This window comes from Onychomys torridus, chromosome 15 (assembly GCF_903995425.1).
Source record: "Onychomys torridus chromosome 15, mOncTor1.1, whole genome shotgun sequence".
Lineage (NCBI taxonomy): Eukaryota > Metazoa > Chordata > Mammalia > Rodentia > Cricetidae > Onychomys > Onychomys torridus.
In genome coordinates, this window is record NC_050457.1 from 14,676,380 (window position 1) to 14,699,207 (window position 22,828).

The 22,828-nt window shown below is 39.9% G+C and overlaps 1 protein-coding gene and 1 pseudogene across 1 annotated transcript in view; both read right to left on the reverse strand.

The window, feature by feature from the left end:
* Window positions 1-22,828, reverse strand: part of Atg10 (autophagy related 10) — a 265,367-nt gene that overhangs the window by 68,073 nt on the left and 174,466 nt on the right. Inside the window, exon 5 of the mRNA XM_036207102.1 lies at window positions 17,257-17,354. Coding sequence (XP_036062995.1) covers window positions 17,257-17,354 — 98 coding nt within the window. The remainder of the gene's footprint in view (window positions 1-17,256; window positions 17,355-22,828) is intronic.
* On the reverse strand, window positions 18,148-18,521 carry LOC118596297 (annotated as a pseudogene).

The window sequence follows — 22,828 nt, forward strand, 5'->3', positions numbered from 1 at the left end:
GATCTCTTGACTTCGAAGACAGCCTGGTCTACAGAGTGAGTTCCAGGACAGCCAGAACTGTACATCTTTTCTAAAGAAGAAATTCTGATGTAAACAGATCAGATTTTTTTGTAGGTTTGTTTTTGTGTTTTTTTTTTTTTTTATTTTGTTTTTGGATGAGACTGTAAAGCCCTTTACATTCACTCAGTAAGTATAGTAAGCACTCACATGCTAGCCTCTACTTTATACACAGTTAGTTAGTGAGTATTCTGTTGAAGAATACTTGAAGTTCAGTAATTCTATTCACCATTGCAATGTTATATGTACATAGAATGTAAATTGCTATGTGCAGTACATTTCATACTCATGGCATTGATCATGTGCCAAGCACGAGGCTGAACATATGAAAGGCATTGTGGCACAAATACATCAGAGGAACCTGGTGGGGTAGTTCTTATATTCTTTGCATGGAAATCATTTCCTATTGTGCAGACAAGGAACATAATGTGTTCTTAGATACAATGCTAGTAAGTGGATGAACCCAAGTATTTCTAACTTCAAAGTCAACTTCCTAACCCACTGAAGAATCTCCTCCTGGGACAAGCTATGCATTATCAAAGTTTAGTTGAAAAATTAGAATCTACTTCATGTAGTTGAAGCCCTTATTGGGAGAGTTGAGAAACTATGTTTAGTTCATTTTATAGGAACAATTTCAAGAGCCACACTGTAGAAGAAGACACTACGGCACTCATCATTTTTTCTCAAGTATGGAACTTGCTGCGCCTGTGGCCTCTGGTGTTAGTTGCTATCTATCAACTTACTATACCATGGATGGAGGACAATTTACTATCACCATGGATGGAGGATGACTTTCTATCACCATGGATGGAGGATGACTTCCTATCACCATGGATGGAGGATGACTTCCTATCACCATGGATGGAGGATGACTTTCTATCACCATGGATGGAGGATGACTTTCTATCACCATGGATGGAGGATGACTTACTGTCACTATGGTCACAGCAAGTTACAACAATCTGAATATTCTTTAAGGTTTAGAGAACTTCTGATTTAGGGTTGCAAATTTTTGTATGTCAATGAAAAGATTCCAAAGTTTTCATCAGATTCTCAAGGGAATTTGTGGCTCCACACTGAATTAGACCCACTTTAATTTGCTGCCTTTAATATGATGCCAGCTTCAGAGCAAGATGGACATTGTGTGAGGCAGTATAATGGTGACTGAAGACACAGTCTTCTAAACACAGGTGTCTGAGATCCCTTGCTTAGACTCTCAGCACATATTCTTGGGGTCTCAGTATCTCTTTTTACTCAAAGGTGTGGAGCCTATGAACAAAGAACTTAGAAGAACACCTGGCACTTGGAAAGTACTTCCTGAGTGGCAGCTGCTGTTACTAGAATTCCTTCAGACAGGTAAATTCTACTTTTAGGAAGTTACATAATAGACACATACTTTCACATTTATTTCCAATTCCATGGAGCTTTTAGAAAAAGGAAGAACTGTGGAAGACAGTATCTGTCTTTAGGGTGATGGCCTGGTTCTGCATACAGAATAAATTATATGGTGCCAATTACAAGCATAAATGGCTCAAATATATCTACACCATAGCCATGCTAGGAACATATTCTAAAGAGGCCAAAAGATTATTTCTAAAGTATTCAAAATAGTCTTTGTTTGGGAAGGAGTACACTCACAATGAATTTGTCCTGATATAGTTTTCCTTAATCAAATATTCCATACCAACCTTATTATCTAGAGGAGGCAGCTGACCAATTCAACACACATAAAAGCCTTATACTTCAAGACTCTACTTATTCTGTATTGCTTAGGGAAGAGCTTAAGGGCACCCTTGCAGTTCTGCTCATACATTCACACAAATCTAACAAAGTGTAAAATGCTGGCAGTTACTCCTGCAGACTGCCCCTGGACAGAGGAAGAACACTTGGTTTTGGCAAGAATGATAATCAGACCCTTTAGTGAGAGCAATATGTCAACTTCTCTAGTATCTAAAACATAGATACTAGCCTATCACCTGAAAGAAAACTACATTTCAGCCCTTTTTGGGCAGCATCACGCTTAGTCTGATTCTTAACTTTGTCCCAAAATCTGTTGGACATTTGACTATAGTTCATTAAGAAGGATGGTTATGACCAGTGTCAGTGAGCAGTAACTCACATGGACGCTGTAACATGCAGCTGTATGGGGAGTTTTGCAAACTGACACTGGAATGGTTAATGGAACCTTTAAAAATAAATCTGCATTGACTTAGCAATTTCATTCTAAGAACATATCCAAGAAAGTAATTAGAAATTTTGTAAGTTATACATGTAAGAATATTTCCTCAGAAGCTGATAATAAAAACTGAAAAACATTCAATTTTCACACTAAAAATCTGTTAAAATAATTAAGAGATCAGCTTAGAATTCTGTACAGTCATTAAAATATATTTAAACACTGTGATGAAAAGTCAGTGATGCAATTTTTTTTAAAACCAGGAACATAATATGACTAATTTGTGTATATATTTATAACACACAGACACACAGACATAGACACACACAGACACAGACACACCTCTTCCAGAAAGTATCTACTTTAAAGTTAACTGGGAATGTTTTGGGGTTATAAATAATTTAATTTTCTCCCTATAGTATCGTGTATTTTATAGAAAATTACACACACACACACACACACACACACACACACACACACACACACACACACACACACACACACACTACATACATACACACATACATATATATTCCTTTTTAAATCAGATGAATAATTGTTGCTCTTTGCTTTTCATCAATAAAAATGTAGGAAAATTAAAGTGCTTTTTAAAATAGACAAAATAATGAAGTAAAATACACAGAATACGAGGAACAGAGGCAACCATGATTAACTATAGACATGTACCTATTCTACAATCATTCAAATTCAAAATATTTCCAGACCTTAAACGCACATCTGCGTGAGGACCTTTACAGTATAAACCTATACACCAGAGCACACTGCTAGACAAAGGCTGAACAACATCCCCTCCCCATCTCCTGTAACAGGCTTAAGTGATGCTTGTTAAGGAGAATCCTGTTTAAATGGTGAACAACATAGGACTTAGTGAAAGAAAAAAAATTAGTCTCTTCAGACACATATGTCTCTTTCCTTCCATTTCAGAAGAAAGCAACATAGCAAACTGGCTTTCCTCCATATTTCCTGTTCTGGAAAGCATAGACACACCCCTAAGCCTGGGTTTTCTATGAAATCTGTCAGTTCTTATTCACTTGCTGTGTTGGTTATAGTATATGTATGCACTGTTATATTAGAGGGAGTAGATACACATATATGTATATTACTTGATATGCTTTTGAAAAGCAGATTGGCCAGAAGGAAATACACCTGGACAAAGACACTAGAAAAATATCATCAGCATACTACAAGATAATGGTAATGACTTTCATAAATACTTGATATACTTCAGTGTTATCTTTCTCTGTTGGCTAATCTTTAGAATAATGCATAGACTATAAATATTAATATGGGGACTTAGCAGCTGATGTGGACAAGAACCAGAGACAGTGACTAGTGAGAAAAAGCTCAAGAGGGTGAAAGTGAAATAACACCTAAAGTGGAAGAAATGCATGATGGGATATGTGTATACAGCAACTATCATGCAAAATATGACCAAATACAAAGTGTGGTGTTGCAAACCAGTGTGTGAGGGCTGTAACAGGAGGATCAAGTTCAAGGCCGGTACATAGTGAGTTTGAACCCAGCCTGGGCTACATGAGACACTGTTTCAAAAAAGAAAGAAAAAGCAAACCAGCATCTTTGTTAGGTAGCTTCCAGCCCTCCCTGGAGATGAGAGACACCAATGTCAAGCACCAGGGCATCTCCTTGCTCTCCCTCTTGGCCCACCTCTAGACATTACTTACCACCTACCCTCCACTAACTTCCTACTAAAATATGGGAAATGAGAATATAAATATTCCTCAAACTTGAAGTTTGGGAACTAAAGTGTTTATTAAAAATTAAAAATTGATGGTAGGTAATTACCAAAATGAAATGTGCTAGGATGAGTAATATTAAAATGAATTATTAAATATTTTAAATGGTATTTTATTTTTATATTTATAAGCTGATCTTTTTTAGGAATAGAAATTCTAATGACATACTATTAAAGTTCTTAAATAAGGCCTTTGGATAAATTCAAGGCATGTGCTGAATCAAAAGTTTATGATAAGAGTTATTCTGCTCAACTAGATACATGTGAAATATAGAATTAGTCAGCATCTTGTTTCTGTTGTCCAGTAAAATCAACTTAAACATGTGAGCTAAAATGCATCAGTAGATCCATGTTATTTATAAGAAATACACTCTTAAACTATGAATTTTCAACTCATTAGAATGGAACAAAGCAAAACACCAAGAGATTGTGTCAATAGGACTAAATTTAAAAAGGAATCTCTTTATTTAGATCAATTTGAACAGTAGTGGTAAGTGGTCAGAAACTTCAGAAATTCAAGCCAGATGGGAAAGTAGTGTCACCCCAGCATCTATGCAGCCCCGACTCCAGAGACAAACCTAAGGTATTTATGAAAGATCAATGAGGATGAAGTTTCATATGCTGTCTCTGCTTTTTAAATGTGTGTGTGTGTGTGTGTGTGTGTGTGTGTGTGTGTGTGTGTGTGTGTGTACACCAGTAGAGCATGATGGAGCTGGAGTTACAGGTGGTTATGAGTTGTTCAATGACTTTGGTATGGGGAGCTGAACTTGGGTCCTCTGCAAAAGCAGCAGTGCTCTTAGCCAATGAGCCGTTTCTCTGGTCTTCATATGCTCCTTTATGCAAGGCAAGTAAAGGGTACAAACCAAATTCATAAAGACTTTCTAAAAACATGGCAGTTTTCTACAAACAAGCGAAGCACAGTGGACCGTGCACGACAGTGGAGTTTTCTGGACTGATGAAAGGGTGAATGTGGAAACTGAGGTGGTTTGATGATATACAGTATCCATGACCATCAGCATTCAATAAATATTAAAAGTTACAATGAACATACAGATTGACACTCTAAAAACAGTTACTAGTGGAGTTAGGGAGAAAAACAGCCCTGTCATCATTAAGATGCCAAAGTCAGTGAAAACACAGTGATGGGAACATATTTCACCCTCTTAAAACAAGAAAGTGACAGAATTACTGGGAACTGTTAAAATATTATGTCAACGCAAAAACCTCCTGAAAGATAGACGCAGCACTGTGCCTTCATAAACTTGCTTACTGAATGACTTATTAGTACCCAGAATACCTACAAACTCGGGTACAACAAATTAGCAGCAAATTACAGAGAACACCACCCCACGCTATCATGGTCCTATTTCAGCCCAACTCCACTGTGACAGAAGCCAGCCATGGAGTTGGCAGAGGTTCTGCAGAAGCGCCGGCAACCCGTAAAGCATCTTAATTTTTTGTCATTTAAGAATTAAGCCACTTCCAGTTCCTGCAGCTCCTACCAGGTGCACTAAATTGATGTCATTATGATCCCCCAGGAAACACCCATGGAGACCTACGGCAACACGGAGAGGTTTTTGGTAAGCAGCTGTGTGCTTTAATTGATTTGTATTATTTAAAATAGGAAGAGTAAAAGTCAGTTATCGGATGTTGTGTAAAAGAGATGCCTAAAGACTCTGGGGAGACTGAGTTCAGAGGCAGGCCAATCACAGGAGCTTCACTGAGCACTTAGAATCCTTACTAGAGGAAGCACAATTAAATCATCAGTTTATCAGCTGGCATTCTAAATCAGCAGGCAGCACGTGAAGCTCCATCATTTAAGGCTTCTCAGCCAATGACTTCCTGCAACACCGAGGGTCAAAGGAATCTCTCCACCAAAGGCACCTAAAGTGTTGTTGAGTTTTACAGACATGCTTTTTTTAATCTCAGAGAAACTTCCTATGGTAAGGAAATGAAACTAACTGAAATTACCATAGTTTTGCAGGTTTTTGGCAAGCCCAAGTTTTCAGGATGAAATCACGGTAAATGAGGTAAATGTGTGTTTTCCAGAGGTTCCTCGTAGTCTACTTCCCAGATACTCAAGATAATTCTTCATTTTCACATGTAAGTGGGAGTGCATGTGTATGTAAGCATGTTTACACAAATGTGGACAAACGTGTTTGCAAACATGCATGTGGAGGCTTGGGGTTGATGCTGGGACTCCTCCTCAATTGCTCATCATCTTGCTCAGCGACAGACAGGGTCTCTCAATCTAAACTAGAGCTCACCTGTATGACTAGTCTCATACAGAGCTTGAGTTCCATCTCCATTTTCCCAGGCTAGAGTTGCAGGTGAACTGCCACAACCATTAGGTATTTCCACAGGTTCTGGGGATCTGCACTCTCGTCCTCATGCTTGTGACCTGGTTCTTGCACAGGACACAAAACGCAAGCAAGAAAACCATCAGCATCCATCTTTCTGGTTCCACTCGTCAGCAGCATTCACTGCCATGGACTCATCTCCGTCAGGCACACAGAACCAGGAAACAAAGTGCTTCCAAATTCAAACCATGCAGTTCAGGTGTTAGAAATAATATACTTAAAAGGAGTAAGATATGGGCTGAGTTTCATACATAACTCTCCTGTTTACTGCTAAGAAGCAAAGCAGGGACTTGGAGAGAAAGCAATTTTGAAAAGGCCGTTATACAAAAGAGATTTGTGTGCCTGTGTGTTCATCACTCAGGAGTCTGAATACACACGTGTATAAAATGATACAATACAGTAGACTCCTTTGTGGTTTGGGAACTTGAAAACAGAAAGGATATTTCTTTAGCACATTAACTTCAGAGTTGGGAGTCATATAAAGAAACACACCTTCCACCCGGTATTAAATGTGTTAGTAGCTCTAGGTAGAAATGATAGCAAGACTAAGCCTGGACACAGAGGACCAAGGACAGCCACTAGGGTTTCCACAGCCCTGTCCTGTATTCCTTAGTGTAGGTACTGTGCCTTGGGACCATCTACCCTTTAGAGGACCATGAAATGATTATATTACTTGTAAAAATAAAAGAAAAACAACTTTTTAGGTGAAATTAAATATTTGGATATATAGTATAAATATAGTCAGTTCTATTGCAAGTTATAAAATTATAAATTTAATATTTTTGTGTGAAAAAGGAGCCTGCCCAAAGCAGGTATTGGGTATGACTTTAGTGTGCACCCCAAAAGTTTACAAACTAGAAATTTGGCCCTCTAGGCAGTAGTTTTGAAGTAGCTGAGCCTAGTAGAAAGGTGGTTACAGCATCAGGGGTTTTATTAGTTACTTTCTTTGTGGCTGTGAGGGGATAAGACTCCCAAGAGAAACAATTCAATGGAAGAAGCCCTTGTTTTGTCTCACAGTTTAAGAGGGGCCTCTCCATCACGGTGACAAGGGCATGATTCAAGGTGTTAGAGTACGGGCTAGAACCCCTCCCATCTCAACAGGTACAGAGCTGAGAGCACAGACTGCTGGTATTCACCTGCCTTTCTCCTTTTCCATTTTCATTTGGTTTTATTCCATGGTTCACCAGCCCTTGGAATGGTGCCATCCACCCTCAGGACGGGTCTTCCCACCTCAGCTAGAACTCTTTGGGGAAGCCCCTAGGACCACCAGAGGTGCATCTCCTAGGTGGTTCCAAATCCAGTCAAGTTGACAACAAAGACTTATCTCCACAGAGGTCATCCTCTCAGAGGGTGTTATGTAGTGTTCACAGGAAAGAACAAAGCAAAGCTGGGCCTGAACCCTCTGACTCTGACTTTACTTTTTGGTATGTGATCTCTAATGCATGTGGCCATCTCCCTTTCTGCTTTTCTGCCTTGCTGTGATGCAGCCAGGGGCATCCTCACCAGAGGCCTACAGGTAGGGTTGCTCACTGGTCAACAGTCAGCATCCAAAATGGTAACCTGAATAAGCTTCCTGTTTATTTTTCAAATAAAGTGCCTATGTGCAGATGTTTTACTTTGGTACACAAGATGAACTAACACAGACTCCATGAATGCAAATGAAAGAAAATGATGGGAAGATGGAAAAAGAGTAAAGTAGCCTAGGGCAGAAAGAGATCTTAAGGTCCATACACTCGAAGAAGGCACAAGGGTTTAGTATCAACTACATGGGAAGAGAGAGGGGTGGGTCAAACCTTAATCTAGTTTATTCATGTTATTGTAAAAGTTAGGGAAATAACTGTTTTCCCAGAAGTAATGCTGATTATTTTTATAAAATGTATTTTCTTATGTAGCCTAGACAATGTTCAAAGTATTTTACATATATTGATTAATTTAGTTTTCCCACCAAATCTGTAGATCCTAGTATCAACTCTGTAGGAAAATGAAACTAAGATACAAGGTGCTTCATAATTTGCTGAAGGTCCTGCAACCGTAAGTACTGATATTCAGAATCTAGCCCAACACACACACACACACACACACACACACACACACACACACACACACACACAGAAATGGCTTTACATATGGCAAAGCAACCAGTCTTCCTTAGAAATAACATTTCAAATTTGGACAGGAATATGTAAAACATGAATGTGCAATCTCTTGTGCCATAAAGCAAGAAAGAAATTTAAAAAACATGAGATGTATCAAAATTACTCAGGAGTTAAAGAGATGTTCACTAGTAATATAAGACAAATTGAAAATCAATAAAGAGAATCACTACCATGAATTGAAACAAAAAAAAAACCCTAATATTCATTCCTAAAAATTCAATAAAAAATTCTTGGCGTCTTCTAGAGGTTGCTAAAGAGTCAATTTATTACCTGTAAAGCTAGAATCAAGAGAAAGAATTAGACATTTGTTGCCTCCTCTATGGAAAGCATGTCTCAGGTAACTGGTGGGAGAAACTTTGTCATTACTGATAAAATAATGAATGATGCAATAAAACCACATATTTCACAGCCCTTAGTAAGTTACTGATAGAGTCATCAGTAGATGCCAACATCACAGAAACAGCCACAATCAGACATTATGTACTTCCTATGAGCATAATTAAAAGCACTTATGGTATATTCCTGCCCCACGCAAATTAGATCAAACTTTAATATCTAACTCCCAGCTCATAAAATGTATAGGGGAGAACATAGAAACATCATAATGACCTAAGCAGGAAAAATAATCCAGGCCACAAAAAGCTTACAAGACCTGTTTCTTCAACAATAAAATTAGCAGGAAAAGAGGGAGGAATGAAAAATTGACATGGATTTTATAGATTCCTAAAGCTATAAGTGATGTTGGCCATTATAATGTATAAATTTTATTTGGATCTTGACTGAAACCAACTCAAAAAAAATTTAAATAGTGCTTGCTTGTTTAATGATGCTATACATTTTTTTTCAATTTTAGTTATAATGATGGAATCACATTTAGATTTTTTGAGAGCTTTTAGCTTTTTAAAAATTTGTTATGAAATAATTGTAGTTTTACATATAGCTGAAAGAAATGATACAAAGTAATCTTTTATAGTCTATGCTCAGTTCTCCCAGTAGCAACACCTTGAAGAATCACAGTACCTTATCACAACTGGGATACTCATAAAGGGAAGACACAGAAAAGCATGGTTCTCCACCATAACACCACCTGCCCCTAGCATGACAACCACAAACCTGTTGTCAGTTTATGATTTTGTCATTTCAAAAATGGTGTGTAACATGTAGAAGAATGGAAATAGATTCTTATCTCTTGCCTTGAACAAAAATAAGCTCCAAATGAATAAAAGACTCTAACACAAAACACAAAACACAAAACACAAAACTCTGATACAACTAGAAGAAAAGATGGACTATCCTACAAGACACAGACATAAATGAGGACTTCTAAATAGAGCCTTGGTCACTTGGGAAAAACAGCTAACAATTGATAAATGGTACCTTATGAAATTAAAAAGCCAAGGAAACAACAGTCAATTAAGCTAAATATCAGGCCTCACAATGGGAGAAAATCTTTACCAGCATCCAACAGAGGGATGCGCACATATCTACAATACATAAAGAACAAAAAAACAAAACTTAAAAAATAGGTTATAGATCTGAACAGAGTGCTCAAAGGAAATACAAATATTTCATAAACATTTTAAAACACAGTCAATGTCACTAACTATCAGGGAATATCACAAATTGTAACCACTTTGAGCTCCCTCTCACCCTAGTCAGAATGGGTATCATCAAGAGATCAAATGACAACAAACGCTGGAAAGAGAACCCTTCCTCCACTGTCGACTGAAGTGTGAACTGGTGCATCCCCTGCAGACATCAGTCTGGTGATTCCTCAGAACTTTAGAAATACAACTACAACATTATCCAGCTCTACCACTCTTGGGCATACACCCAGAGGACTTTCCGTCCTACTATAGAGACACTTGCTCACCAACATTCACCATTCACATTAGCCATGGAAGAATATCAGCCTAGTTACCCATTGACTGGCTAGTAGATAATGGTGGTGTATACGGTATATAAACAAAATGGAATTTTAGCTAGATGTACTGAAAGATAAAATCTGCAAATAAGTGTATGGAACTAGAAAAAAATTAAATTGAGTGAGGTAACCCAGGCACAAATGCTACATGTTCTCCCTGATATGTGGAATCTAATTTTGTATTCAACTTAGAGTATCATAGCAGCCAGGAAACTAGGAAGAAGCCACTGGATGTGCGAGTGCCTTAGGGGAGGCAGGACAGAACATAGGTAACATGAAGTAGAGAAGGGGCTACTAGGACTGGAAAGGTTTAAGGAGGGGAGGAGGGTGAGGTGGGGAAGATGAGGGGAAAAGGGGATGGCTAACCAAAATGAAACATGTATAAAAATGTCATTTGGAAACCTACTATTTTGTAACTCAATTAAAAATATAAGGCAAGGAAACAGAGGTATCCTGCATGGCTGGATGCTACTGTTCCTTGAAATTATGAGCGATTGAAACTCTATGCCCAGTGTGAGGGACCTCTGTGCACTTTTGGGCAGGCCCTAGAGGGTCCCAAAACAATACAGCTTGGCTCTTCCTCTTGGCTGATCTCCAGAACCAGGTAAGGAGACTATTGCTAAAGAAACCACAGCTTTGCTTGCAAGCTAGAGAGAAATCAGGCTGAAGCTGAACTGGAAAGTTCCTCACTGCTGGCTAGTGTTTGCACTGCCCTGTAGACTGCTGTGGGAGAAAAGTCATTAGTAGTCATACCCTGCTGTGGCTCCTGTGAGTGGCAATACCTACTTTCAGGTGAGATACACCTACTGGTGCACTAGCGGCATGGCAGTTGTAAGGGTAACCAGCTGTTTTCTGTGTGAGCTTTAGGTATGCCCAGTCAACAGAAGGAACTCATACACATGGTACTGTAAAAAAGGCCATGGCTGAGGAAAGCATAGTCCCTAGAGGGTAACCTACTACTGCTGTATTGATAAATGGATATGATGTCAAACTGCCTTTAAAAAATGTTATGTTGCCGGGCGGTGGTGACACATGCCTTTAATCCCAGCACTCAGGAGGCAGAGCCAGGTGGATCTCAGTGAGTTCAAGGCCAGCCTGGTTTCCAAAGCAAGTTCCAGAAAAGGCGCAAAGCTACACAGAGAAACCCAGTCTCGAAAAAGCAAAACAAAACAAAACAAAACAAAAAAATGTTATGTTTACACCTATAAATTAGTCTGTGTTCAGCCTTATAAAGAAGCTTCTGTTGGCAGTGGGAAACAATTAATGCAGAGACTCATAACTGGTTAATGTGTGGAAAGCAGGCAATTGTTGAGTGTATTGCTCTAAACTGGACAACCACATCAGCCCTTCAAGGTGCCAAGCGAACATCACAGAAGAGGAGCAGGAGTCTAAGACCTAGGGATGGAAAGCAGTGCTGTAAATGCTCACTTGTGGGGATGATATGGCTGTTGCACATATCATCTCATAGCTGCTGTGGTGACCAGCACAGGACCTGTACAATAGCAATGGGGTCAAAATCCCACCATGGATGGGGACAGGCTCCCAAACGGGCTATAGAGAGTTAATGGTTTGTGAGTTGGGCTCATATTTCTCAGTAGACTGCCTTTGCTCAAGAAATCCACCTCCCCTTGCGAGACCCATCTTCATGCAAGAAACTCCAATTAAATGTAGTGAGTCACACACAAAAAACACCCCCCCCACACACACACAAAACAACCTTGGAAGGAAGGGATTTGGTGGGAAGGTGAAGGGGATGAAAGGATAATGGGGAGTGACTTCGATAAAAAACAAAACAAAACAAAACAAAAAAACACATAGTGTGTGTGCATGAAATTATGAAAGAATAAATAAAATTTGAAAAAAAAATGAATGTAAAAAAGAAAAAAGTGTTATGGAAGTGGAATCATGTGGTATGTAAACTTCGAAGGCTGTCTTTTTGCACTGGGCTTAATTGTGCAGTGACTCATTCAGGCTGTTGAGTATGTCATTAGTTGGATCCTTTTGATTGCTGACTAGCTTTCCAGGGTAAGAGTATGCCACAATCTGTTTACACATTCACCACTGAAAGGCACCTGTCTTGTTCCCATTTGGGAGCTAATATAAGTGACACTGCCATAAATACTTATGGAAAGCCCTTACTTTAAAGATGCATCCTCAAATATTTATGGATGAGAACAAATGATGTCTAAGATTTGTGTCCAAAAATTCCAAAGTGGATAAGATAACAAAAACTATGGACAAATAAGACAGTCTTTGGCTGGGGTATAGCTATGTGGTCAGGACATCTGATTATCAAAGGAGGAAGCCTAGGTTTAACAATGAATAAACAAGATCATTACAAGCTTATAATTGTACATACCATCATCTATACTTTTGAATAGGTTTGAAATTTCCTAAAACACAGGGAAATAAGAAAGAAATAAGGAGTTAAGAAAGAAAAACCTACCCTATGTATTGATCATATACACTTCCACACACAAATATCTTTAAGCAAATTTTGAAAGTCTGTTTTGTTTTGTTTTTTTTTTCTTAAAATCTTGTGACCTTAGTCCATTTAGTCCATGCTAAGATCACAGGACTTCTTTGACCTAAAACACAGAGCCCACACCTTAAGGGACAGTCACTATAACATTCACTTTAGCAATTTAACCAGATCCCAGCTAGGTGCTGGTTTGTTTCCCTAGGAAGTTTTTATTAGGCTGCAGAGTTGAGATAATAGCTAGTCTGTAAGGCTGGACAAAGGCAGGTGAGTAATCACCATAATCAGATGTATGAGATTCACGAGTGGCTTGTCTTCAAAGGAGAGGGTTCGTGGCTGACATGAACAACCCTGATCATCAAGACAAATGCTGCGAGAACAGAAGTGTGATTACTAAGGATGAAGAGGAGCAAACTCTATGAGCACAATCAGGCCAGAAATGAAGTGAAATGCATTTTATAGTATGCAGAGGCTGCTTTTGTTTTTAAGGCGCTCTGGGGGACAGGATATTATTACAGTGTTCAGTCTGCAAGCTAATGATTCTTTAGTATAATTCTGCAAAATGGCATCTACTATTTGGTGGCACCAACATTCTATCAGCTTATTCTCCTCTTGGGTTGTAACACACCCTTCCACTCTATCCCATTGTGGACACCTTGTCTTTTCCCCCCTGCTTGAACTCTTATAAAAATGCACATCTACTCTCCCAAAGAGCTCAAGCAGAGGAAAAGTTAAATACCAACCTGTTAGTCGATCTGGGGTTGAGAACCAAGATCTTCAAAGGAAATACATACATACATACATACATACATACACACACACACACACACACACACACACACACACACACACACACACACACACACACACACACATATATATGACTTTCAAATGCCAAATGGTACCCATGGCTGCAAATGCATTTTTCTTGTTCAGTTGACTGCTTGGGCAGGTACTTTGTTAAGTGACTCCAAAGCTTAAATGAAGATTTTACTAGGAGTGTTATTAGGAGAAGTTATTTAAACTACCCCAGTCGAAATCCCCATAAAAGAAGCCCCCAAAGTCCACCTAAATCGGGCACACACTGGGAAGTGAGGCCCACGTTAGAAATAACAGTGCTTACTGTGAGCAGAGGTGTAACAGGACAGTGCTAGGACAAATGGGGAAGGGGACATCCAAACGTCTATAAATTAAAATACATGAGACAGTTCCTAAAGAGAGTGCTGGTTCATTTGATGGTGTAAACATCTTGGATAGTCCATTAGTGGAAAGGACTCTATTAGTAACACTGGATTAGGAAACAAAGAAAATGAGCTTGAATTAAAAATTCTATTCCTATGTCATGAGCTCTAACAGAGATGTGTAGAATTAAAACATAAAATTATACAATGTACCAGGGACTATGAATAGGTTGACACTGACATTAACAACAGAGCCATCAATGAGGAGAAGGAAGAGGACAGGAAAAGGATCAGGAGCATAACTACGGAAGAGCTAAGTCCATAGCAGCTCACAGAGACAAGCAGGTAGCCTGCATGGGACTGCCCTAGGCCCTCTCATATATGTGACAGTGGTGTAGCTTGGTCTCCTTGCGGGACTCTTAACAGTGGGAACGGGACTGTCTCGACTCTCACTGGCTTTGGGACCCTACTCCTCATACTGGGATGCCTTGCCAGGTCTTAGTATACGGGGAGGTGCTTAGTCTTACTGCAACTCGATAGGTCACATTCTGTTGATATTAATGGGAGCCCTGTCCTTTTATTTATGAACATAAATGGAGGAGGAGTGAAAGGATGGGGGTCAGGGCAGAGCAGGGGGTGGTGGGCTGGGAGGAGGGAGGGTAAACTGCAGTCAAGTAAGTAAGTAAAGTAAGTAATAATTTCTTTCTTTCTTTCTTTCTTTTTTCTTTTTTTAAGGAACTAGGAAGTTAATATTGGAATGGTGGTGCACACCTTTAAACCCAGCACTCAGGAGGCAGAAGCTGGTCTATATAGTGAGTTCTAGGTCAGCCAGGGCTAGAGTGAGACCATATATATAATGTATAAAGAATGCTACAATTAAAGACATACACATTTTGCATATGGTCCTCTTACATCTTTGCCATCTTCCTTGATACTTAAAAACAAGCATTTTCTCTGTCCTGTGGATTCTGGCCAATGGTCTACATTTCTAGTGGTGTGTGGTCATTGACAATACTGAAAGTTGAAACAGCATTTACTTTGACATACTTAAAAAATTAATACAATTCAGTTTCCACTAAACAAGATGGTCTTGTTCAAAACCCAAGTGGTTATTTTAAAATCTATGTTGTTTTATTATTTGTGTGTGAGCCCAGACGCACACACCATGATATGCATGTGGTGATCAGCAGACAAGTCTGTGGAGCTGATTCTCTCCTTACAGATGGCCAGGCTTGTACCATAGTCACTTTTACACATGGAGCCATCTCGAGAGTCTCAATGTATTGATCTTGCTTATTCATCAAATTACTGCACTCACAGTAACCACATATATACCCAGTCTACAAAGCCTGGGTTACAGAGGGAACTGGTGTAGTTTGAGAGAAAAGAGTCAGTGAAAGAGTAGGGAGGAAATATCCAGGCAGAAGGCATTAAACCTAGAAAGAGTTTCAAAGACATAAGATGGGTATAGAGAAACCAGTAGCCATGTTTTGCAAGAGCTGCACAGAGTGGAATAAAAGGTGAAGGTAGAAAGTGGGTGGGCGTCAAGGGTGGGTGGGTGGGGTGGTGGCAGCCACTGGAGGCAGGTGAGGCATTTAGATGGTGCCCTGTGAGCATGTGCAGGGTTGAAGACAGTAAGCGGTTTGGGAAGACATGACTAATGGAGAGGGGCCCAGAGCTGGGAACTCCAGACTTCACTCGCCATGGGGTGGGATCAGTGTTTCGTCTTGGAGGTGATCTGAGGGCAGTGTGAAAGGCGCCTAGTGCTGGTTTTGTCCTTAGTTAAAAACCTAGCAAACGGTCACTTGCAGCCATGCCAAAGAACTACTTAGGTTGATAGGTATGTAAACTTCCATAATTAAGATCAAAGCCACATGAGGGCACAGGCTAATGACTGCTAAACCCATCTTTAAAGGAAGCTTTTCTTAAGCTAAACAGAGACTTAGAGAAATATTTACATATAAGTAAAACTATTTTAAAGATGATGTTTGATGTTTGCAAAGTGATGAGCATTCTTAAATTTCTAAAATAATTAAGTATCATTTTAGTAAGACAGCAATAACGGCATGACTGACAACCCATTCTCTATTCTTTTGCATATTTTCTTTTTATATCTCCTTTTGTAGATCTATTGTCACCTTTTGCATATTGCAAACCTATTACTAATCAAGAGTTCACATTTTCTTTTGCAAATGCACCTACCAAAAAACTGAGAAGTAATTATAGACAACAAAAGCTAAGTAAGGCACCTATTCCCTAGGTCAGCCAGGCTACACAGTGAGATCTTGTACCAAAAAAGACTAAGCAGGAGAAAATTAAATATACATAGATTTTAAATATAACTTTGCATCTTCTTACATCCTTTGTCATCTTCCTTGACAATTCAAACCAAACATTTTCTGTCAAAGGTACACATTTCTGGGCATTCAGTCTCTCTCTGTCTGTGTGTGTGTGTACACATGTGTGCACGTGTACTTCACTGATTCAGAGCTCAGGACCTGCCTGTCTCCACTGCAACGCTGGGGTACAGAATTGATGCTTGTACAGCAGGCACTTACCAACTGAGCCATCTCTCCAGATAGTTCTCTCACAGGCTAGATTGCTTTTTTCCCCCTTCTTTCCTTCCTCCCTTCCTCCGTTCCTTCCCTTTTGAGAGAGATTTTCACTATGTAGCTAGCCCTGGCTGGTCTCTAACTTACTGAGATCCTCCTGCTTCTGCCTCCTGGGTGCTGGAAGCTCCTGTTTCTGAATGTATGTGCCAACTTAGAGTCTATTTTCACATACAAAGCAAACTTTTGTTGGGCACCTAGTATATGCTAAACATTATGCTGGTCCTGGACTTATGATGAAGAGGAAAACAGAAAAACAGATATGGTCTGCTTACAAAGGAGCTTTATAAAGGAAATCACCCAAATATATAATTCAAAATTATAATAAGCCCAATGAAAGAAAATTATAGGGTGTTAGGAAGCCTATAATAAGGAAAATAAACCAAGCCTTGGTCTGGGGTGATGTTTTTAGAGAAACTGTCTTTGAATTGAAATCTCTAAGGATGTGGAGGATTGAAACAGGGAAAGAAGTGGGTGAGGGAATAGAGGAAGAAGTGAGCAAAGGTAAAGAGCCGCATCAATGAGAGGAAGGCCACTGACCTGTTGGGTGATGGTGTCCCATGGTCCCTGCAGCAGTCGCGTCTTATAGCATTCATGGACTCCTTCCCATATATCCTTCAGGGCTAAAGGTCTCCCATCTGGGAACGCACATAACGAAAGGCTGTGTTAGTAATCTATGAGACACAATGGTGCTTGATGTTACTCGAAACAGAAGTTTCTGTCCCGCAAGTAGCTCCCAAATATCCAGCAGCCACTTCTCAAGTAATTGACTCAGAGGCTTAATATTACTTATAAATGCTTGGCCGTTAGCTCAGGCTTATTACTAGCTAATGCTGATACTTAAATTAAACCATAATTCTTACCTATGTTTAGCCACATGGCTTGGTACCTTTTCTCAATAAGACATTCTCATCTTGCTTCCTCTTCATCTGGCTGGCCACTCCTGACTCTGCCCTTCCTCTTCCCAGCATTCTTAGTTTGGTCACCCCACCAATACTTCTTGCCTAGCTACTGGCCAATCAGCTTTTTTTTTTTTTTTTTTTTTTTTTTTTTTCATCACAGAAGACAGTTTATTCAAGTTTCCAAAACAAATCAATTATTCTGGATTTGAATTATAGATATAAGACCAAACTAAAATATGAAAACAAAAGCTTCCATTCAGTGAGAGCTGAAACCAGTGAAGACATTCCTAACAACTGAACTTCTTTCCCATAAATACTTTCCAGTTTTTCTTTCTTTCTTTCTTTTGTGTGTGTGTGTGTGTGTGTGTGATTTCTCGAGACATGGTTTTCTCTGTGTAACAGTCTAGGCTGTCCTGGCATCTGCTTTGTAGACCAGGCTGGCCTTGAAGTCATGGAGCTCTGCCTGTCTCTGCCTCCCACAGGCTGGGATTAAAGGCACATGCATCACCACTTTCCAGTTCTCAAGGGTCTACCAGGCCAGGCCCTTCGCTGCCTTGGCTCTGCTTTTTCCCCATTTTTTCTCTCTCTTTGCCTTCAGTCTTTTCCTCTGCCTCTGGTTCATCCACACTGGGTGCCGTCCATACTGGTCTAGAAGGGTCTTCTTGTTTCTCTTCAGTTCAGTCTCCATTTTTGTGTCATCCTTTTCACCGTCCACCGCACACTGCATTTCTCCTGGCACTGTTTGGGGACCACCACAGTTGCTATGTCTTCGACATCTTTCATGAGAGCATCACCATCAACTCTGAGAATACTTTTAAGTCTGTTGAGCTCCTTTGGGGCGTTCTTCTTTCTCTTCTCGGCCCACATCTTCCGTTTCCACTGACTCTGTAAGCTTTTAGCCATGCTTTACCTGAGAAACACAACCGCACTCCACGCGTAGGACACCAACCGCGCCAATCAGCTTTTTATTAAACCAATTCGAGTGACAAATCTTTACAGTGTACAGGAGGATTATTCCACAGCACTACAATGTCCTGACTTCTTGAAAAATCTCTCCAGGTGTACACACTAAGAGTGTGTACATATCAGATTTCTGTGTGAACTACGATTTTCTTACTGAGGGACGATTAAACATCCAAGCTTCTCTCCTTTGTGTTCACACAGCTACTAATATATCTAGTATTACCTTTAGGACTTTTACAAAATAAATAAAAGGTGAACATGTTTCAGAGAGAAATGACAGATACAAGTATGAGGGAAAGTCCAGGAAATGGATGCTCTTATTCCCAGAAGTCTGCTATGGATGCTACGGAGCCTTCATGACTCCTCCAGTCCTTGGAGAAACTGCACCCAGGCCTTTTCACTCTATCACTGATTAACAATAATGTTCAAATCATTCTCCTGGGCATCAAGGAGACAAAAAGGAAGGAAAACATAATTTATTGCAGTATGTAGCTTACCATTTACTGGGGAAACCATGAAAAGTATATTACTATCTTAAAACACTGAATCGAGGTTACTATTTCCAGAGGAAACATAGTTAGTGCTGGAGAGGACAGAGGGCAGCCACTAGCAGAGTGTCAGTTTAAGTGGGGGATGGGATGACTGGTATGGAGAACCCAAGAGGCTAGCATGAGGAGGTTAGCGAGAAAGTGCAGTGAGCAATAGTTCTCTTTTTTAGTCACTTAGGAATTTTCAATTATCTCTCTGAACTTGGTGCCCATTCAAAGTATTTTATGAAGACCACCAAGGTACTTACAATGCACACAGATAAGACGAAAAGTAGGTGGCTAAGCTCAAACTCAAAAGAAAGAGTCATGAAGATTTTCCAGATGTCCTGCTGGAAGGGTGTCAAAATGCTAGAACCAATGTTACTCTGGCCATTCACGGCAGTCAAGATCTCAAGACAGCAGGTAGGTCTTTTCCTCAGACAAATTTTGCCTGAAGAAAACACATCATATACTGAATTACTGTGCTCAAAGGAGTGCAATACAACTCAGGGAAATACTCTACTCAAAAAACTAAATATCACTGTAGTGTACAGACTCAGAGTCCAAGAAGAAATGTAGGAAACGAGGAAAAGCACCAGGCTTAGAATTTGGGCCATGTTTAGATGTGGGGTTGGCAGTTGATCTCTGTGTGTATCTCAGTGGCTTTACTTCGAAAGTCTTTGCTTTTTGAATCTCAGTTACTTTCCCTATAAATGGAGTACAACAACCTTTCAGGATTTTGTTCTCATGAGATGTACGTGAGTGACCCTTCACAGGACTGTGTTAGGAACACAGAAAACGCTAGGAAATAGTCGGCACCTCCCAGCCCCTACTCTGTATTCAGTAATTCTCAAAGGTAATGGATCCATTTGTGAAGTGTTTTTTCTTCGACTGTCCCCATGTTCCCGTACTATGCCCACTGCCTTCAAGGCAGTCATGTACTAACGGCGTAAGAAGGGCATTTCTCATGTCTGACCTGAAAAGCTGAACTTTCCCTCAACCTTTATTTTCAATAAATAGCACTGGAATATTTTGATACATTTTCAATAACTATCTTCATCTTGGCATTTATCTGGCAGCAGGAGACCATTATCTTGTGATAAATAGTTTTATTCCATTGACATTTCCATGTCTGTAAAATGAACAAGATTTATTCATCCAATTAACATTTGAATGTCATGTTTAGCTACAAGTTGAAAACAAGCTGCCTTCGATATCTGTGTTATATTGTTTTCTGAACACATTTACAGAGTAGGCCAAACTCTGCTCTGAAGAGAAGCTCTACACATCTTCAAAACATGTGTGTGTGACCTGAAGAGGTAAGTAAGATCTGAAGTATGACAGCATCAGAGAGCATGTTCACTAATCAAATTACAAAAGATAACATGCTTTCAGATAATGTCTTCATATCAACATGAGAAGGAATTAATAGCAGGTTACTAATTTCAGAAATAAGGTGACTAACACCTTGGGTAACACAAATCTCCAAGATTGTGCTGCCAGTTCACACCTGTGAGGGAATCAAAAGCTGGGCTTCAGGACTCATAGACCAGTGCTCTTCTTGAGCCACGCTTCCTCTGGGGGCAGAGACGCTGCAAATGCTTTATGTATACATATGAAAAATGCTAAATAAATACCTTCCTTATCATTAAATAACTTTTCAGCCCCAGAGAGAAAAGCTGGATTTAATATCTGATAATAAGTAGTAATTTTAATTTTATTCCTTAAAATAGTCAATAACCTAAGCATGGATTGCTTCTTGCCACTGTTAAGAGCCTGCCTACTCACTCAGCTGGAAGTGATCATATAAGCGTATTAACGGCAGCCTGCGACAATATCAGGAAATATTACAGGATTTCCATCAAATTTGATACTAGAATTGAGGGCCAGTGCTTACATTTCCATACCACATCAAATCTACAGAATAAAAAAGAGAACTCCTTAGAATACAGGGTTAAAAAGGCTACAGTCACCAGGTGGTGGTGGCGCACGCCTGTAATCCCAGCACTTGGGAGGCAGAGCCAGGTGGATCTCTGTGAGTTCGAGGCCAGCCTGGGCTACCAAGTGAGTTCCAGGAAAGGCACAAAACTACACAGAGAAACCCTGTCTCAAAAAACCAAAAAAAAAAAAAAAAAAAAAGGCCACAGTCAACTAGGAAAGCAAACACAGAAGTGAACGCTAAGTTCAAAACAAACAAAAAGGTGCACATATAAATGTTAATTGAGATAAATAATTATCGCAAAAGTTCACTATTACAACGAGTAAGAATTTCTATGGTTTTCAAGGCAGAAAGATTAAGAGCCAGCAGGGATGGTTGACCCCAGGGAGACAGCACCTCCAGACACAGCAGGACTGGGCCCCAAGGGAAGTCACAGAGACTGGGCCACAAGGCAGGCTGCACAGGCTCAAGCCAGATGGTTCCCAGTGTGAGGCGGGGGAGTGGAGAAGCTCTCCCATGCATACCAAGATTCTATCTCCAATTGACAACTGCTCACAAAGGAAAAGTTAGTTTTCGCCCAGAGTCTCACTGGGTGTGCAAATCATACTTACGGCCCCTTACCCAGCAGTGACGGCCCCAGATGGGCTCAGTGGTGTTTCTGTGGATTTTTCACTTTTTATTGTTTGGGCCGCATGTTGCTTTGCTTGGGCATTTTTTACCTTACTGGTCCTTTGCTTATACATTATGATCCCCAATTTTGTGTTTTTATAAAGTTTTGTGTGTGTGTGTTTCTTATTTTTTTTTTTTTTTAAGTTTTCCTATTTGCTTTCTAAAGACAGAAAAAGAAGGTATAGTGTTGGATGAGTGGGGAGGTTGGGAGTATCTTGGAGGAGATGGGAGAGGAGAAACCACAATCAGAATATATTGCATGAATTTTCAATAAAAGCATAGAAAAAAAAGAATTTCCATGGTTTTAGCTTTTTAAAAAGAAAGTAAGTACTTTGTTGGTAGTGTCCAGGCTCTTTCTATGACATTTAATAGAAATAGTGACTAGTACCAATATATTTCTCTACATCCTTGATATTAATTTCATTCACAAATTACAGAATTTCGGTAGCACTGGTGCAGCATATGATTAGCATGTATATGGTACTGGGTTCTAACCTCCCCCCTCCCCTCCCACTGTTACATCACCATGTGTTTTCTCTATTTCGCACAGAGAGGAAAAACCAGAAACCCAACATTCCACATCCACCTCTTTCTCGGCCATCAGTCTCATCATAAAAACTACAGTGTGTCCCAACATTCTACCTATCTCTACAGTATATGCTTGCCTTCCCATTTGTGCTACTCTAGACTTTAAGTTCAAACTTCCAACAATGGCCTTCATTACTCCTCCAAGCTCTGGTGTGGGATGTCTGCTCCTATAAACTTTAAATACCAGTCTGACGCATTTTGTGTTGAACTACACTCTGGCTTTCCTCTCCACAGTGTAAAATCCAAATGCACGGGCACTGCGGCCCTTCTGACTGGCCTGTCGGTACCACTGCCCTCCTTCCCTGGGAGCCAGCTCTCACAGAAGCAGTGAGCCAATCACCACACGCACAGCGACCAGCCCGCCCTCCGCCCTCCTGCACTCTTCTCCCAGCAAACAGAATCTCCAAGGTTATCTTGCTCATACATTCCTTACTTCCTGCCTTTCCAAACTAGGGAGCTCTATGGATGTGGATCTTTATCATTCTTATTCCTGCATGGACCAGGTCACCTGGACCAAGTCATCA